Source organism: Ranitomeya variabilis, chromosome 4 (assembly GCF_051348905.1).
Source record: "Ranitomeya variabilis isolate aRanVar5 chromosome 4, aRanVar5.hap1, whole genome shotgun sequence".
Classification (NCBI taxonomy): domain Eukaryota; kingdom Metazoa; phylum Chordata; class Amphibia; order Anura; family Dendrobatidae; genus Ranitomeya; species Ranitomeya variabilis.
In genome coordinates, this window is record NC_135235.1 from 47234510 (window position 1) to 47251334 (window position 16825).

The 16825-nt window shown below is 41.8% G+C and overlaps 1 protein-coding gene across 2 annotated transcripts in view; it reads left to right on the forward strand.

Moving 5' to 3' along the window:
- The window catches only part of INPP5A (inositol polyphosphate-5-phosphatase A), a 473991-nt gene that overhangs the window by 114685 nt on the left and 342481 nt on the right, over positions 1-16825 (forward strand). For both annotated transcript variants that reach the window (XM_077258448.1, XM_077258449.1), the window contains exon 2: positions 5610-5651. In XM_077258448.1, the coding sequence (XP_077114563.1) occupies positions 5610-5651 (42 nt within the window). The remainder of the gene's footprint in view (positions 1-5609; positions 5652-16825) is intronic.

Sequence of the window (16825 nt, forward strand, 5' to 3'; positions counted from 1 at the left end):
GTTTCACCACAATGGATAGTCTTCATGATCTCAATTGAGATCATTTTCATCTACTTTCCACCTGAAAATACTCCAAAACTTTCAATAAAAAGGCATTATTTTACACAAGTCATACACTTGACTTCAGAACATTGCAAAGACCAAGCTACATGCCTTAGGGCGCTACCCTACACAAAACTGGATTCTGGGGTATGCACCAATGGGGTGTTAGAACATAATGGTGCCGGCAGAGTGAACGTGTGCTCTACTGTGCATCATTTTCGAATGTGTACGCCTACTGCAGGTGGACACTCGATCACAGTAGACTTTTCTAAAGATGAAGGGACATGAGATTGAACTTAATTTTCCCATTTTTGGGGGGAGGGGCTAATTCCTTTTTAGTAACATGTTAGATCTTTAAGAAATAAGTCTAATATTTATTCTGTTATAAATAAATAGTTCTTTGTACTCCAGAGTCTCTTTTTTTTTTCCCATGAAGCCCAATTTAAATATATTGCATTTTAATCGGGAGTGCTACTTTTGTAATATATGTACATAATATTAGTCAGATTCCAACTTGAAGCATTTTGCCTTCAAGCATGTGAATATTTATTAAGCAGAACTTCAAAGGAAGCAGACGCCAGCTGGGTCGGGTTGTAATGAGGCAGTCTCGAAATGTCACAATTATCGACATTCAAATTAGATCTCTTTTATAGTTAATCGCCGGTTATTATGTAGCTGGTTATCTTTACCCAGCAGTTAGCAGTCATTTTCACCCATAATTTGTCACTATATCAGTGTATTGTAAGGTAGGGTGAATACAGAAAGTTAAGCAAAGTCAAGGGAGTCTGTCAGCCCAAACTGACTGTATAAACTAAGCACGTAGGCAGTTGGGGCTAATTACTCTATAGAAATCACACCCTTCGTTCTAATTGCTGCCTCTGTTCCGCTTGGTGCACCCTGGGTGTGACCAAGAGGCTCCGTGCACTGTTCTGCATACTGGTTCTTTATGACCCCTCTTCCCTCACTACTGGCAGGTACTCCCTGAGGAAGGTGACGTATGCGAAACCAGAGGGTGAACAGAACACTGAGCCTCTTGGTCACACCAATGGTGCACCAAGGACTATAATTGGTATGTTTGATTGAACTTTAGTTTCTGCAGAACTGAAGCAGCAATACGAAAACTAAAGCTGCAATTTTTATGGCGGGCTATATCTCCTACAAGTCTGTGCTTAGTTAATACTGTCCTTTTGGTTGACAAACCCCCTTACAATCTGCATTGTGTGAATGAGGATGGCTGACAGGCTTGTTTCAATTGCCAGCCTCCTTCTCAGTCTATGTATGTGCTCTGATTCTAAAGGGGCCTGGATTAGCTACCAACCAAATGGTTGTATATATCCGTTTCAGTTAAGATGTCAGACAGTGCAGCAATGGTACGTTAACTCCTCCTATGATATAGTTCCTCTGATTCTGCTTGCATTCCTTGTGATACTTCTGGCATTTCTCTGATTAGACGAAGTCTCATGACTCATGAATGAGTTTTTTTGTAATGGTATTAATGATACATCAGTGATTTATAATAGCTGTCCTTGGACTCCGACGGTACAAACTCTGTGTCTGTGATACCCCTTTCTCACGCTTGCTTGTAAAAGGTTTCTCCCTGTCTGCTCTTACAAGCAGGAGGCAGGGAGGGTGGTGGTAAGCTGAAGCTACATCTTTTAGGATACACAGAATGTGCACTCGGATAAACAGTGTGTGTATATATAACTATGTATATGTTAGTATATTGGCCACATAGTGTTTGTGAACTTGTGCATTAATTTAATACTAAAGAAATGTGTGTTTGTGTATGTATGCCTGTGTGTGTGTGTGTGTGTGTGTGTATGTATGTATGCCTGTGTGTGTGTGTGTGTATGTATGCCTGTGTGTGCGCATGTGTATGTGTGCCTGTGTGCGCATGTGTATGTATGCCTGTGTGTGTGCGGGTGTGTATGCCTGTGTGCGGGTGTATGCCTGTGTGTGCCTGTGTATGCGTGTGCGTATGTGTATGCGTGTGCGTATGTGTATGCCTGCGTATTCCTGTGTGTGCGTATGCCTATGTGTGCGTATGCCTATGTGTATGCACGCCTGTGTGTATGCACGCGTGTGTGTATGCCTGTGTGTATGCCTGTGTGTATGCGCCTGTGTGTGTATATTTAGTGTCTTTATAAATTGAAGTCAGTACTTTCTAGAGCTCTACAACTGATTTAATACTAAAGAAATGTGCGTCCTATTTTTTTATTTTTTGTGCAGATAGTAGGATGGGCATGCAGTGGAGTGATTCTTGGCATTTTTAGCACGGCTGATAATTGCATGGAGCATGAACTGCTGATCTATAATACAGAAACAATGTAGCTTCAACTGCACTGGGAACATAGAGGGAATCGGAGGATGGGAGTTTGGGGGTGGATTAGGAGGGATTTGAGAGAGGATATTGTATCTGTGTAGTTCAGAGTATCAGACTGATTTCTTGCCAACACTGGCAATTATATTCTGGACTTTAGATCATAGTGGAGATCACACAACACAACACTAATGATGTAAAATATATCGATGCAACAGAGCTGGACTGAAGCAAATGACACGGTTAGTGAGTTTCCGTTATATGTAAAGATAAATTTAAATACTTTTATGCCCAAAGAATACAAAAGTATTCTAGGATTGATGACCCAATGCGATTTTTTTTTTTTTTTTTTTTTTTACTGTACGTTATTTGGAGTACTGTACTTCCTTTGGTTGGCCACAAGTGAGCCCCTTTTATCAGACTCCACCATAACCAGGCAGAGCTTGGTGCATAATGTAGGTTTTTAAAATGTAGGCGAAGGTGGGGTGTTATGTGCCTGCAAAGTGTAATCCTTTCTGGAATTGAGGATCAACTTAGTGAAATTCATTATGGTGGATCCATCTCTTCCCTGACAATTGCAAATAAACAGTTGCTATATGCATGGATTTCCTAACAAACAAGGAATCCCTGCATGTGTTGCGCCTGTCGAACAGCCGCTGGGACTCGAACATATTTTTCGAGCACACCGAAGACACTCGGGACCCGCATGAGCATGCTGATATAGCACCTTATCCCAGCACGTTCGTTCATCACTAGTATAATATACCCTAATTTCTTTCAAATGTCATCACTTAGTGTTGGGGCATCTTAAAAAGGACCATGGAAGTGTCTTCTGCACATCATGTCTGTCCAGACACCCCTGCAAGATCCCCTACCTCTGGCTCCTACAGAAAGTGCGTCCTGCACTGAAAACCTTGCCGCTTCTTTAAAGGGAACCTGTCACCCCCAAAATCGAAGGTGAGCTGAGCCCACCAGCATCAGGGGCTTATCTACAGCATTCTGGAATGCTGTAGATAAGCCCCCGATGTAACCTGAAAGATAAGAAAAAGAGGTTAGATTATACTCACCCAGGGGCGGTCCCGGTTCGGGTTCAATGGGCGTCGCTTTCCGTTTCGTGGCCTCCTATCTTCTGACGATGACGTCCTCTTCTTGTCTTCACTTCACCGGCGCAGGAATACTGATTTTCCCTGTTGAGGGCAGTGTAAAGTACTGCAGTGCGCAGGTGCTGGGCCTCTGACCTTTCCCGGTGCCTGCGCACTGCAGTACTTTGCTCTGCCCTCAACAGGGCAGATAAAGTACGCCTGCGCCGCAGCGTGAATACAAGAAGAGGACGTCATGGAATGAAGATGGGAGGCCCCGGACTGGACCAGAATGCTGTAGATAAGCCCCTGATGCCGGCGGGCTTAGCTCACCTTCGATTTTGGGGGTGACAAGTTCCCTTTAACAGTGCCATGTTTTGACTGGATTTTTAATTGGAGTAATTACCAGTTAATAATGTTTTTAAAACCTCCGGTTAAACGTGTGTGTTTTTTTTTTTTTCTGTCATTTAGTTTGTGGACTTTGTATGAAAGAAGTCGAAAGGTGTAGTTAATGCCGGTTTATTTTTTGGGAAGTCAGCCAAGTTAGTGTATCTAAAGGACTAATGTTCTGTAGCTGCCCTCCGGCAAGGAAACACTTGGTAATGATCCAGCGCCATCCCAGTCATTTCTCTCCGTCGGTAACACAATCTACATTTATTTCTGACAGCGATGTCATATTTCATTGTGTTTCCATAGAAGATCTGTATCCAGTGTAAATTTTGTGATTTTGTTTTGTGATGTGTTTTAGTTATTTATTTTTTTGTGGTTGGAATAAGCAGATGGGTGTCATGGGTTGTGGTTTGGGAGGATGAGATGATCTTCTGCTTTTGCAGAGGTTTCATGTAACCTTTTTTTTATTATTTTTATTTCTGTGTAATTACATTGCGTATGTGATTTCTGATTTCTCAACATGTAACCTTTAAAAAGTACATTTGGGCAAATATATGTATTCCCTAAGTGGGCACATACTCTGCTGGAATGGGTGGTCTCACACAGGATTTCTTCTTATCAAAGCACAGAGCGGCTCCATGCACTTTTATTTTGTATGTAAACCCATTGGCTTCCACAAGTATTGCATAACGCCAGGTTTTGTCTTGGTTGCGTCAACTGCTTTACACCTCCATTTTTTTTTTATTTTTTTATTTTTTTTTAACTAGGGGATATGTTTAATGATGAGGATTTTTCTGAATCTGCGCGGAAAAATCCACGCACAAGTCTGCAACGTGTGCACATACCCTTAATCTTGGAATTAGTTGTAAGAGTAAACAAGATATATTGCCGCCCTCACTGTTTGACATTTTTCTACATGATCCTGAAAAATCTTGTAGAAACTTGAAGAACACAAATTAATCTCGTGGTGGTGATTTCTTTCTTCTTTGGCTGAGAAGCCGACCCCCGAGGATGTCCCTTTATCCCACTGCGGAGGGGAGAGGCTCCTGCTTCAGCTAGTTGTCTTAAAGCTGGACAATGTGGAGGAGAGAAAGATATTTCTTATCTCCTGGAATACAGAGAAGATTTCTTTTATACATTTCTCACTTTTCTTTCTATTGCAGGACCAAATCTGATCATGGCAAAGTAGAGTGCACACGTAGGAAATGTGGTGCAGAATTTTGTGCACTAAATCTGCATCTCCTGGCAGAAAACGCAGGTGCAGATTTGATGCAGTTTCTGTGCAGTTTCTGTGCAGATTTTACCAGTGCAGATTTTTATCATGGAGGGGTGCAGAAACGCTGCAGCGAAACGCTGCAGAACTGCACAAAAGAAGCGACATGCACTTCTTTGAAATCTGCAGCGTTTCTGCGCAGATTTTTCTTCACCATGTGCACAGCTTTTTTTTTTTCACATTGATTTACATTGTACTGTACATCACAGTGCAGTTCTGCACCAATTCTGCACTAAATCTGCTTTCTGTGTAATCAGACTTTGTCTCCCTAATAAGAACATTTTGGCTCAGTGTTTGGTCACCAGTAGAACTGTCAGTAACTGGAACTTGAGCTGTCAGTCACATATTGCAAACTGGATCAAGCTTAATTTTGATCTTAATTCTAAAAAAATAATAAGGTTACAAGCTGTTGTTTATCAGATTTTAGTGAAGTTTAAGGGCGGGAAATGTATTGACTATTTTTTTTTTTTTTTTTACTAAATGTTTTATTTTTATATTGTTTCAGACAGAAAACCTTCAGAAGAATTGGCTGCGGGAATTTTATCAGGTATGAAACCTTATTTAATTTGAATATTTCTTGACTGGTGGTTGGTGTGTGTGTATATAATATTATCAATATAACTTTTTAACACCGGATCTGCCATTCACTTTAAGCTCACCTTCTCATTTTTCACACGGCTTTTGCCCACTCCAATCTCCCGTAGAAGTCAGTGAAGCATTCCTGTAAACCTGTAAGTTTGCTGTAAAGCAGCCTTCTAAATGCTATTAACAAGTTGGGATGTGGTGCCAGACCAGGGCATCGATGGGTGGATAACTTGGCAGACAAGATGTCATCACTTACAGTCCTGATGGAGACCACCAGAGTCTTGTTCGCCAAAGTGTTTGGATTAATAACTATTGTTGTTGTTTTTTGTTTTTTTTCCTTTCTCTTTCAATGATTAGAAAAACATGGCTGCTTTCTTCCAGAATCTGTGCCAAACATATCCACATCTTATCTGTGGTATTGCAGCTTAAAAGTTAACCTGACGGTAGATATATTCTTCGCAATCCGGGAGGGGGCATCTGGCGCTGGCTGTATGAACTCAGCCAGGTAAGATTGACTCTGAGACGCTGCGGCATTCCGCGCAAATTTGTTCTAGATCGGTCCACATTGTACGGATTGGCCACTGGTCTTCTGACCAAAACGTGACTGCTTCATATAGTTCTATAAGGCTACTTTCACACTAGCGTCATTTTGCCTACGTCGTAATGCGTTGTTTAGGAGAAAAAACGCATCCTGCAAAGTTGCCCGCAGGATGCGTTTTTTCCCCATAGACTTACATTAGCGACGCATTGCGACGTATGGCCACACGTTGTGCGACGGATGCATTGTGTTTGGCGGACCGTCAGCACAAAAAAAAGTTCCATGTAACTTTTTTTGTGCGTCGAGTCCGCCATTTTCGACCGCATGCGTGGCCGAAACTCCGCCCCCTCCACCCCGGACTGCAGAATGGGCAGCGGATGCATTGTAAAACTGCATCCGCTGCCCACATCTTGCAGAAATTTCCAGCATGCGTCGGTACGTCGGCCCGACGCACTGCGACGGGCCCGTACCGACACTAGTGTGAAAGTAGCCTAAAGCTGTCACCTCTGGCCAGGAGAGCCGCGGCCAGTCCACGCATTGTGGTCGGATCCTGAACCAAGTTGCACGGACATCTGAATGTGCCCAATAGCATACTTGAATAGCTGCCGGGGACTGAGCCATGCTCTACACTAGTCAGACAGGCGGGTCCCCTGCAGCTTCTCCCCACTCCCTGGAGGGACCGGTCTCTACCTACGGGCGCGTGTATCCGCTGACGGGTTCACTTTGACTACATCAGTGAATGGAACTGTGCTGCAATATTGGGCCCAATGCATGAGCTGTTTGTTTTTTGTCTTTAATGGGGTTGTACAGAATTAGGAATGCACAAATTTCTTTACGCTATTTTATCTAAAGGCGTAAAGTATTAAAGCGATCCTACACCATCCAGTACTGTGTGTGTGTGTGTGTGTGTGTGTGTATATACGTATGCGTGTGTGTGTATATCTGTGTGTCTGTATACTGTACAGACCAAAAGTTTGGACACACCTTCTCATTTAAAGATTTTTCTGTATTTTCATGACTATGAAAATTGTACATTCACACTGAAGGCATCAAAACTATGAATTAACACACGTGGAATTATATACTTAACAAAAAAGTGTGAAACAACTGAAAATATGTCTTATATTCTAGGTTCTTCAAAGTAGCCACTTTTTGCTTTGATGACTGATTTGCACACTCTTGGCATTCTCTTGATGAGCTTCAAGAGGTAGTCACTGGAAATGTTCTTCCAACAATCTTGAAGGAGTTCCCAGAGATGCCTAGCACTTGTTGGCCCTTTTGCCTTCACTCTGCGGTCCATCTCACCCCAAACCATCTCGATTGGGTTCAGGTCTGGTGACTGTGGAGGCCAGGTCATCTGGTGTAGCACCCCATCACTCTCCTTCTTGGTGAAGTAGCCCTTACACAGCCTGGAGGTGTGTTTGGGGTCATTGTCCTGTTGGAAAATAAATGATGGTCCAACTAAACGCAAACTGGATAGAATAGCATGCCGCTGCAAGATGCTGTGGTAGCCACTCTGGTTCAGTATGCATTCAAATTTGAATAAATCCCCACACTGTCACCAGCAAAGCACCCCCACACCATCACACCTCCTCCTCCATGCTTCACGGTGGGAACCAAGCATGTAGAGTCCATCCGTTCACCTTTTCTGTGTCGCACAAAAACACGGTGGTTGGAACCAAAGATCTCAAATTTGGACTCATCCGACCAAAGCACAGATTCCCAATGGTCTAATGTCCATTCCTTGTGTTCTTTAGCCCAAAAAAGTCTCTTCTGCTTGTTGCCTGTCCTTAGCAGTGGTTTCCTAGAAGCTATTTTACCATGAAGGCCTGCTGCACAAAGTCTCCTCTTAACAGTTGTTGTAGAGATGTATCTGCTGCTAGAACTGTGTTGCATTGACCTGGTCTCTAATCTGAGCTGCTGTTAACCTGCGATTTCTGAGGCTGGTGTCTCAGATAAACTTATCCTCAGAAGCAGAGGTGACTCTTGGTCTTCTTTTCCTGGGGCGGTCCTCATGTGAGCAAGTTTCTTTGTAGCGCTTGATGGTTTTTGCCACTGCACGTGGGGACACTTTCAAAGTTTTCCCAATTTTTCGGACTGACTGACCTTCATTTCTTAAAGTAATGATGGCCACTCGTTTTTCTTTACTTAGCTGCTTTTTTCTTGCCATAATACAAATTCTAACAGTCTATTCAGTAGGACTATCAGCTGTGTATCTACCAGACTTCTGCACAACACAACTGATGGTCCCAACACCATTTATAAGGCAAGAAATCCCACTTATTAAACCTGACAGGGCACACCTGTGAAGTGACTACCTCTTGAAGCTCATCAAGAGAATGCCAAGAGTGTGCAAAGCAGTCATCAAAGCAAAAGGTGGCTTCTTTGAAGAACCTAGAATTTAAGACATATTTTCAGTTGTTTCACACTTTTTTGTTAAGTATATAATTCCACATGTGTTAATTCATAGTTTTGATGCCTTCAGTGTGAATGCACAATTTTCATAGTCATGAAAATACAGAAAAATCTTTAAATGAGAAGGTGTGTCCAAACTTTTGGTCTGTGCTGTATGTCTGTGTGTGTATATATGCCTGTGTGTGTATATATGCCTGTGTGTGTGTGTATGCCTGTGTGTGTGTGTATGCCTGTGTGTGTGTGTATGCCTGTGTGTGTGTGTATGCCTGTGTGTGTGTGTATGCCTGTGTGTGTGTATGCCTGTGTGTGTGTGTGTATGCCTGTGTGTGTGTGTGTATGCCTGTGTGTGTGTGTATGCCTGTGTGTGTATGCCTGTGTGTGTATGCCTGTGTGTATGCCTGTGTGTTTGTGTATGCCTGTGTGTTTGTGTATGCCTGTGTGTTTGTGTATGCCTGTGTGTATGCCTACCTGTATGCGTATGCCTGTGTGTGTGTGTGTGTGTGTGTGCTTGTATGTATGCCTGTGTGTGTGCCTGCCTGTGTGTGTGTGCCTGCCTGTGTGTGTGTGCCTGCCTGTGTGTGTGTGCCTGCCTGTGTGTGTGTGCCTGCCTGTGTGTGTGTGCCTGCCTGTGTGTGTGTGCCTGCCTGTGTGTGTGTGCCTGCCTGTGTGTGTGTGCCTGCCTGTGTGTGTGTGCCTGCCTGTGTGTGTGTGTATGCCTGTTTGTGTGTGTGTGTGTGTGTGTATGTGTATTTAATGTCTTTATAAATTGAAGTCCGTACTTTCTAGAGCTCTACAACTGAGAAATGGCCATGGATTTTCTATCCTCGCATTCATAATTGAAATGGTAATTGGAATGATTTTCCTATTAAAGAAACTGTAATTTTTGCGTAGCCCGAAGCTATATCTGTTCATCAGAAATTAGAAGTTTAAATGTAGTAATTGCCCGAGAAGACACAATGGCAACAGCTAAGTGTGTGTGGGCTCCGCACTGCAATGCATACCCAAATAACAAAATAGTTTCCAGGTTCCCTTGGAGACAAACTATAAATTAGGCCGTCTGTCACAGGTTCCAGGTCATTGTGACATACGGTGTTAAACCTGTATTGCCGTAGACTTGTGTATAACATTGTGTGCACCTTCTTGTCCATGGAGGGGTAAATAGCTTCTTTAAGATGTTTTTTTTTTTTTTTTTTTAATTTTACGCACATTAAGCCCTTGGCAAAATATTTCCGTGTGATAAATCTTCCATTCATTCTTTCCGATCAAAGCTGTAGTGAAAGAATTCTTTGTTCGCAGTTAAATAAAATGCTTGCCGTGTGAAGTCTTGTAAGCGAGCAATGAAATGAACCCAAAAACGCCAAAAAGGCACTGGAAAATATTTTCAGCAAGTTTAGGCTCTATCAAGCTATATAGAGCAAACCACAGATCAGCCACAGACCACAATGTTTTTATTCCATCGTGACTGATGTTTTTCTCCACAGCCTGTTTGGTGACGGGGCTATTTGTAGAACTTTTAATCAATTTCAGTAATTGAACATAAGTAAACACTGTGTGCATTCGCCAACGCCGTAATTCGAAATGCCCTGATAACGGTAGACATTAGAGAGGATCCAATGCTCCTGGAAAGCTTCATTACCCCATTCACGAAACCTGTCATAAACATACACCACAAGTTGGAAGCCGGCGTATGAAGCGGGCTCATGAGATGAGCTTGACCCGTACTTATCCGGTGATGACTGTGTTACAGCCAGGACCTGCCACTAACTATCACGGCCGGCACAAAGCTGTTAACTTGTTAAAGTGCCGGCAGGTGGTGCATCATTTCATATGCCCATCGGCGTACTCGTGACATGATCGTGGGTCGCCGATGGGTTGCTTTGGCAGCCAGGGGTCTGCCCAAATTAACAAAGTTGCACTCTGTAGTACTATATTGTGTAAACATGAAATACATACAATTTTAAGTGCTTTACTGCTCTAGAAAATAGGAAATAACGAGAATACTTGGCGCATGAATTAGCCAATTCATGTATACCCAGCAGCCGTGATAAGGCGATTCTTATTGCTTGGACCTAACCTAGTGTGATTCCTGTCCTGAGCTGATAGCCTACATGTATATGGGTAGGTAGGATCCTGCTGTGATCAAGGCTGTGTGCACATGTTCATGATTTTTCGCACTTTTTCGCTTTAAAAATGTGCTAAACGCATAAAAAATGCATACATATGCATCCTATCATTTATAATGCATTCTGCAATTTTTGTGCACATGTTGCTTTTTTTTTCCCGCAAAAAAAAACGCATTGCGGTAAAAAACGCAGCATGTTAATTAATTTTGTGGATTTTTTTGCGAATTTCCCACTATATTATTGCACTGGGAAATCTCCGGGAAAAAAAAGCAAGAAATCCGCAAAAAAACCGCACAAAAACGCGAAAAAAATACATGTGGATTTCTTGCAGAAAATGTCCGGTTTTATTCAGGAAATTTCTGCAAGAAATCCTGACGTGTGCACATAGCCTAAAACCTCCAAAGGCTAAAAGGTGGAGTGCTCGGTTAGAGATCCTATTTATACATGTAACAAAAGACTGATCATCCCTTCCGAACAGAAAACAAGTGTGTACAGGTGCTTACGAAGAGTTGCCATCTCAATGTATAACTGCAAGGCAAACATGAAATATACGAAATTTGAATTGTATTACTGCTGTAGAAAATAAGAAAAGAACAGAATATTTAGGGCAAAAAATTGGCCAATTCTACTCAAGATCCCGTTCTTGTCATCATGGAGCTCCTTTGAAACCTTGCCTGCGGCCAGCAATGCTGTGGCATCATTGTATATAGCACAATCGATAGCAGCTTCAAGTCCCCTAAGGGCACTAGCTAGAACAAAGTGAAAAGTTGGATAAAAGCTTTTTTTTTTTTTTTTAATTGAATAACACACTGCCCCACCACCACCATTAAAAATAAAGATGATTAAAAATTAAAAAAAATTCATGTTTTTTTTCACAATCTTTACCCAGTTGTAATGTTACTTTTTCCTGTTTTCCAATACACTTTGTGGTAAAATGAATGGTGTGAATTAAAAGTACAGCTTGTCCTGCAAAACACAAGCTGTCATATGTTTATGTGGACAGTAAAATAAAGTTATGGAAAGAAGGGTACCAAAAAAAACGAAGATTGGTCACGTCGTGAAGGGTTGAAAGTAAAACCGGATCAAAATATAAAAATCTTTCTGAAATGCTATATATTTATGAAAACTAAAACAAATATATCCTAGTGTAATAGCTCTGACTCTTTACCAATGGGACACTGAAGTCAGGCTCTCTGTTGTATAACTATTTTGGCAGCTCTGTGAGCCTTCCTGTCTTTTGGAGAAAGAGGCTAAATAATAAAATAAATTACCTTCCTCCTGTGGCTTGCTGTATATAAAGCAATCAGAGACTCCTACGAACCTTTTAATTCTGCTTAACTTTTTATTATTTTTTTTTTCCATATTACCCCATAACAAACTGCTGTGTCTTCTTTCTGCAGATTGGCTCTTTAGGTGCAGCTGTGTCCTCCTTTGCAGATAAATCTTTTATAAGCTGCTCTATATTTCTTTTGTTATTTGATTTTTATTTTTGGATGAGTTGCATGATAGACAGTGTCATCACGTAACAATATTCAGTTTTAAGTAGAATTCAGACCTTGTGGAAGATGAAGTTAAACATTAATCAATGTGCCCTTAAAGTGCTGACCACTGGATGCACAGATAAATTAATTTACAATGTTTATAGGTTTTTATTTTTCTTAATGAATTTAAGAAAAAGGAATTCACTTTTTCCATTGGACACTATTGTGTCAATAATATGGCAAAACTTTGGTTAAAACAAAAGGATGGGAATCATCTGATTTGCTACTGATATTTCTTCCACATTCTCAATGAGAGGGCCCAATTTATCTTTTAGGTAGCAAAAGAATCAGCCTTAGGAAATAAACTGATCTGGAACGCTGTATTTTCAGACATCAACTTAGTCAGGAGACTCCTGAACAAATTTAATCTTTTCGCCTATTCCGCCGATGTTGGCTAGTTCAGTTGACTTTAGTCTAATATGTAGGGCGACCATTACTGTTTAAATATAATCTGTTCAGTATTCCTCAACTATCTCATTAGGGTCCTTGTGACTCGTTTGATGCACTATGTAAGTATTTGTTTTTATGAACATCTTAAGAAGTAAACTATGAACAGCTGGTTTGGGAGATAAGAATTCCCATATGGTGTGTGGCTTCTACATAAACTCCTCTGTGAAGTAAAGCTCCTTAAGAAAAGAACTGAAAACCATTATAGCTATTACTGCAGTTCCTCAACTACAGGCATTTTGACAATTGTTTGCAACAACGGCTGTGAAGTCGGTAAGCCAAACCTCCGACTCCTCAATTTCCCTGACTCCGACTCCACAGCACTGGTGACTACTGAGCATGTGCATAAAGTGCAGCACAGATTCATCTCAACTAAAAGCAGAGATCCTTAGATCAGGAACAAAACAGACATTTATAGGACATTTCAGAACTTTGCAAAATTATTATAAATCTTTTACAGCACATCCTGCCCTGCAACTACTCTACCCAATTTATTATACATTTTAGGGGTCGGGCCACTTTATAACAAGTCCGACTCCTCCAAAGTCCGACTCCTCCAAAGTCCGACTCCTCCAAAGTCCGACTCCTCCAAAGTCCGACTCCTCCAAAGTCCGACTCCTCCAAAGTCCGACTCCTCCAAAGTCCGACTCCTCCAAAGTCCGACTCCTCCAAAGTCCGACTCCTCCAAAGTCCGACTCCTCCAAAGTCCGACTCCTCCAAAGTCCGACTCCTCCAAAGTCCGACTCCTCCTCCCTGGTTTGCCAAAACAATTCCAGGCATATTTTTAGCTGGCTGTTCCATTCCTCCTTTACTGATGCACTGTAGTTTGTATCAATATGCAAATAAGGCTGCAGTGCTTTGGGCGTGTTGTAGCACTTCCCAAACCTCTTGTCTCTGCAGCTCTGTTCTTTTGCTGTGAATTTTCAAACAAAGGAGCTGTCGGTCATGCTGAACATGGTGCCTCTGGGTGGGGAGTTGAGCCAGAGGGGCAATAGCTTGGGAAGTACTTCAGCCTCATTTGCATGTTGATTCAAAAATTCTGCTAGTGGACGGACAGACATGCCTGCTAAAGGTATGGCTGGAATTGTCTTTACATGTACATGTAGCTCAAGCAAATAGTTTGGGGTGAAATCAAGCTGACCGATACCTTTTACTTATACGATCAGTGCATGTAATGGCAGGCAGCTCATGTAGAACTCCGTGGTGCAAGGTGGCGTATTTGACGTACACAAGGACCTGCGGACATCATGGGCCCCATTAAAATTTGAAACCTGGCCTTATATTAACGATAAACCTAGAAAGAAATATGTTTGTAGTTCAGAATTGCTGCAATGTGTCAGTTTAGGTAAATCTTCAGCCAGGATTCCAGGATAGATGTTTTGTAGGAGTTTTTTGCCATCTTTTATATGTTTGACAGTATGCAATAATTGCCAGTGTCAATGTTTGACGTTTTTCACTTATTTCTGCTTGTCCCCTGAGTCTTATTGTGCTGACACAGGAGTGCTGGTTATAATGGTTTAGGTCACTATTTAAAGCCAGAATGAATAGTCGTTTTACCATCTAAACGCATGTTTGCAGTACTAGCTCCGTGGGAAAGCACTTGATGGGTAGTGTATGAACACCTTGTTCCAAGTCAATTCTTTACAGTTAAGTTTTTTTTATTTTATAAAGTTCATCTCTGATAAAGTGATAACGTTTTCATCAATTTCCTCCCTGGCTTTAGAACAGAATCCTCCAAAATATGTAATCACTTAAGATTTTGCATGTAACTTCTGTATTATTAACACTTTACACTCTAGGTATATGAGTCGCCCCGAGGGCTAGGGGTCACTCTGTATCGGGTCCTGCGGTTCACAGGGGGATGTCGCGGTGACTGCGACCCGGTCCGTGGCCCAGGGCGCCCATGTAAAAGGGAAAGGTCTTTAAAGGGATAGAGTTTGTTTGTGACGCCACCTGTGGAATTCGGTCAGGATGACCGACGCTGCTTTAGGGGTCTGCTGGGGGATGCTATGGCAGCTAGATGGTATATCTTCCCACAGGTGAAGTATATCCCCAGGGCTCCCGGTGTGTAGATGGTGATATGGTGAGAGGTGCAGTAAAGAACGAGGACACAAGGTTGCAGTCTCTTTACCTTTACTGAAGACTTCAGCATCCACAGTCCAGGGCACCAGACCACAGGGTTGGCAGAGATGTCTGGGCAGTCCAGAGACAAGCACGACCCCCTGGGTAAGTCAGGTGGGAGCCTACCACTCTGTGCTTTCTGTCTCTAAGTCCCTGCTGCCAGTAAGTGTCTCAACAAGGTCTTTAATCGTTCTGCTGTCCTAGGACAGGTACCTTTTATGGCAGGCAGCTCGGGCCGTGTGAACTGGGGTCTGTTCTCGGTGACTCCAGGCTCCTAGGTGCTGCTGTGCCACAGGTAATTATGGGCAAAGTCCTTGTAGAACAATACCCTCCGGTTCTGCTCTGTGTTTTATAATCCACAAAAGCCTCGGGCTCCCGGTACCCGGATTCTTGCGCTGATACTCTTCAGAGGCTTGCTTGTGGCCTCTTGGAGCTTTCACTCTCCTCTGTGCTCCACTCCTGTCTGTCCTCGCACACAGACCTCTGCTACTAACTGAACTCTCTCTGCCTCCAAACCAAGATCTTTAGTGAGGGAAGCTGCCCTAGAACAGGGCTTGGAGCTCTCCATCCTGGCCTGGAAGTGGAAGGTGTTGTATGTATGTGTAAACCTACCAAAGGAAATCTCACTTGTCTCCAGACATAGCACTATCCTCCCCGTGAGGAAGACTGCACTACTGTGGTATCCGAACTCCTGGGGTGCTATATATATATATATATATATATATATATATATATATATATATATATATATATATATATATATATATATATATATATAGTTGAAACCAGAAGTTTCCATACACTATATAAAAACACACATCTGCAGGTTTTTCCCAATATCTGACATCAAATCAGAATAAACCTTTCCCGTATTAGGTCACTTAGGATTACCATAATTATTACTTGCTAAATGCCAGAATAATGAGAGAAAGAGAGAATGTTTTAAGGCATTTTTATTACTTATTGCAACGTCAAAAGTTTACATACATTTCATTAGTATTTGGCACCATTGCCCTTAAACTGAATGACTTTGTTCAAATGTTTGGGATATCCTTCCACAAGCTTCTCACAATAGTTGGTCAGAATTTGGGCCCATTCCTTCTGACAAAACTGTTGTAAATGATCTAGGTTTGTAGGTCGCTTTGCTAGCACCGGCCTTTTCAGCTTTGCCCATAAATTTTCAGGGCTTTGTGATGGCCACTCCAAAACATTGACTTTATCCTTAAGCCACTTTACCATTTTGGCAGTATGATTTGGGTCCATTGTCCATTTGGAAGACCCATTTCCGCCTAAACTTTAACGTCCTGGCTGATGTCTTGAGATGTTGCTTCAGTATTGCCACATAATCTTCTTTTCTCATGATGACCTCTATTTTGTGAAGTGCACCAGTCCCTCCTGCTGCCAAACAACCTCACAACACGATGCTACCACCCGCCTGGTTCACAGTTGGGATGGTGTTCTTAGGCTTCCAAGCTTCTCCCTTTTTCCTCCAAATGGAACGATGGTCGTTATGTCCAAAAAGTTCAATTTTAGTTTCATCAGACAACAGGACAGTTCTCCAAAAATTAAGGTATTTGTTCCTGTGTGCATTTGTGAATATTATTCTGGCTTTTTGTTTCTTCTGCAGTAATGGCTTCTTCCTGGCAGAGTAGCCTTTCGGCCTATGTTGATAGAGTAATTGTTTGACTGTGGCTATTGACACAATGTCACCAGCTTCCACCATCATCTTCATCTTCCTAATATATATAAAATTTGTATGTATGCATGCGTGTATGTGTGTATGTGTATATGTGTGTGTATATATATATATATATATATATATATATATATATATATATATATATATATATATATATATATATATATATATATATATATATATATATATATATATATATACATATATATATATACATACGTCCGTACATACATAATACGTCCATACCTACAT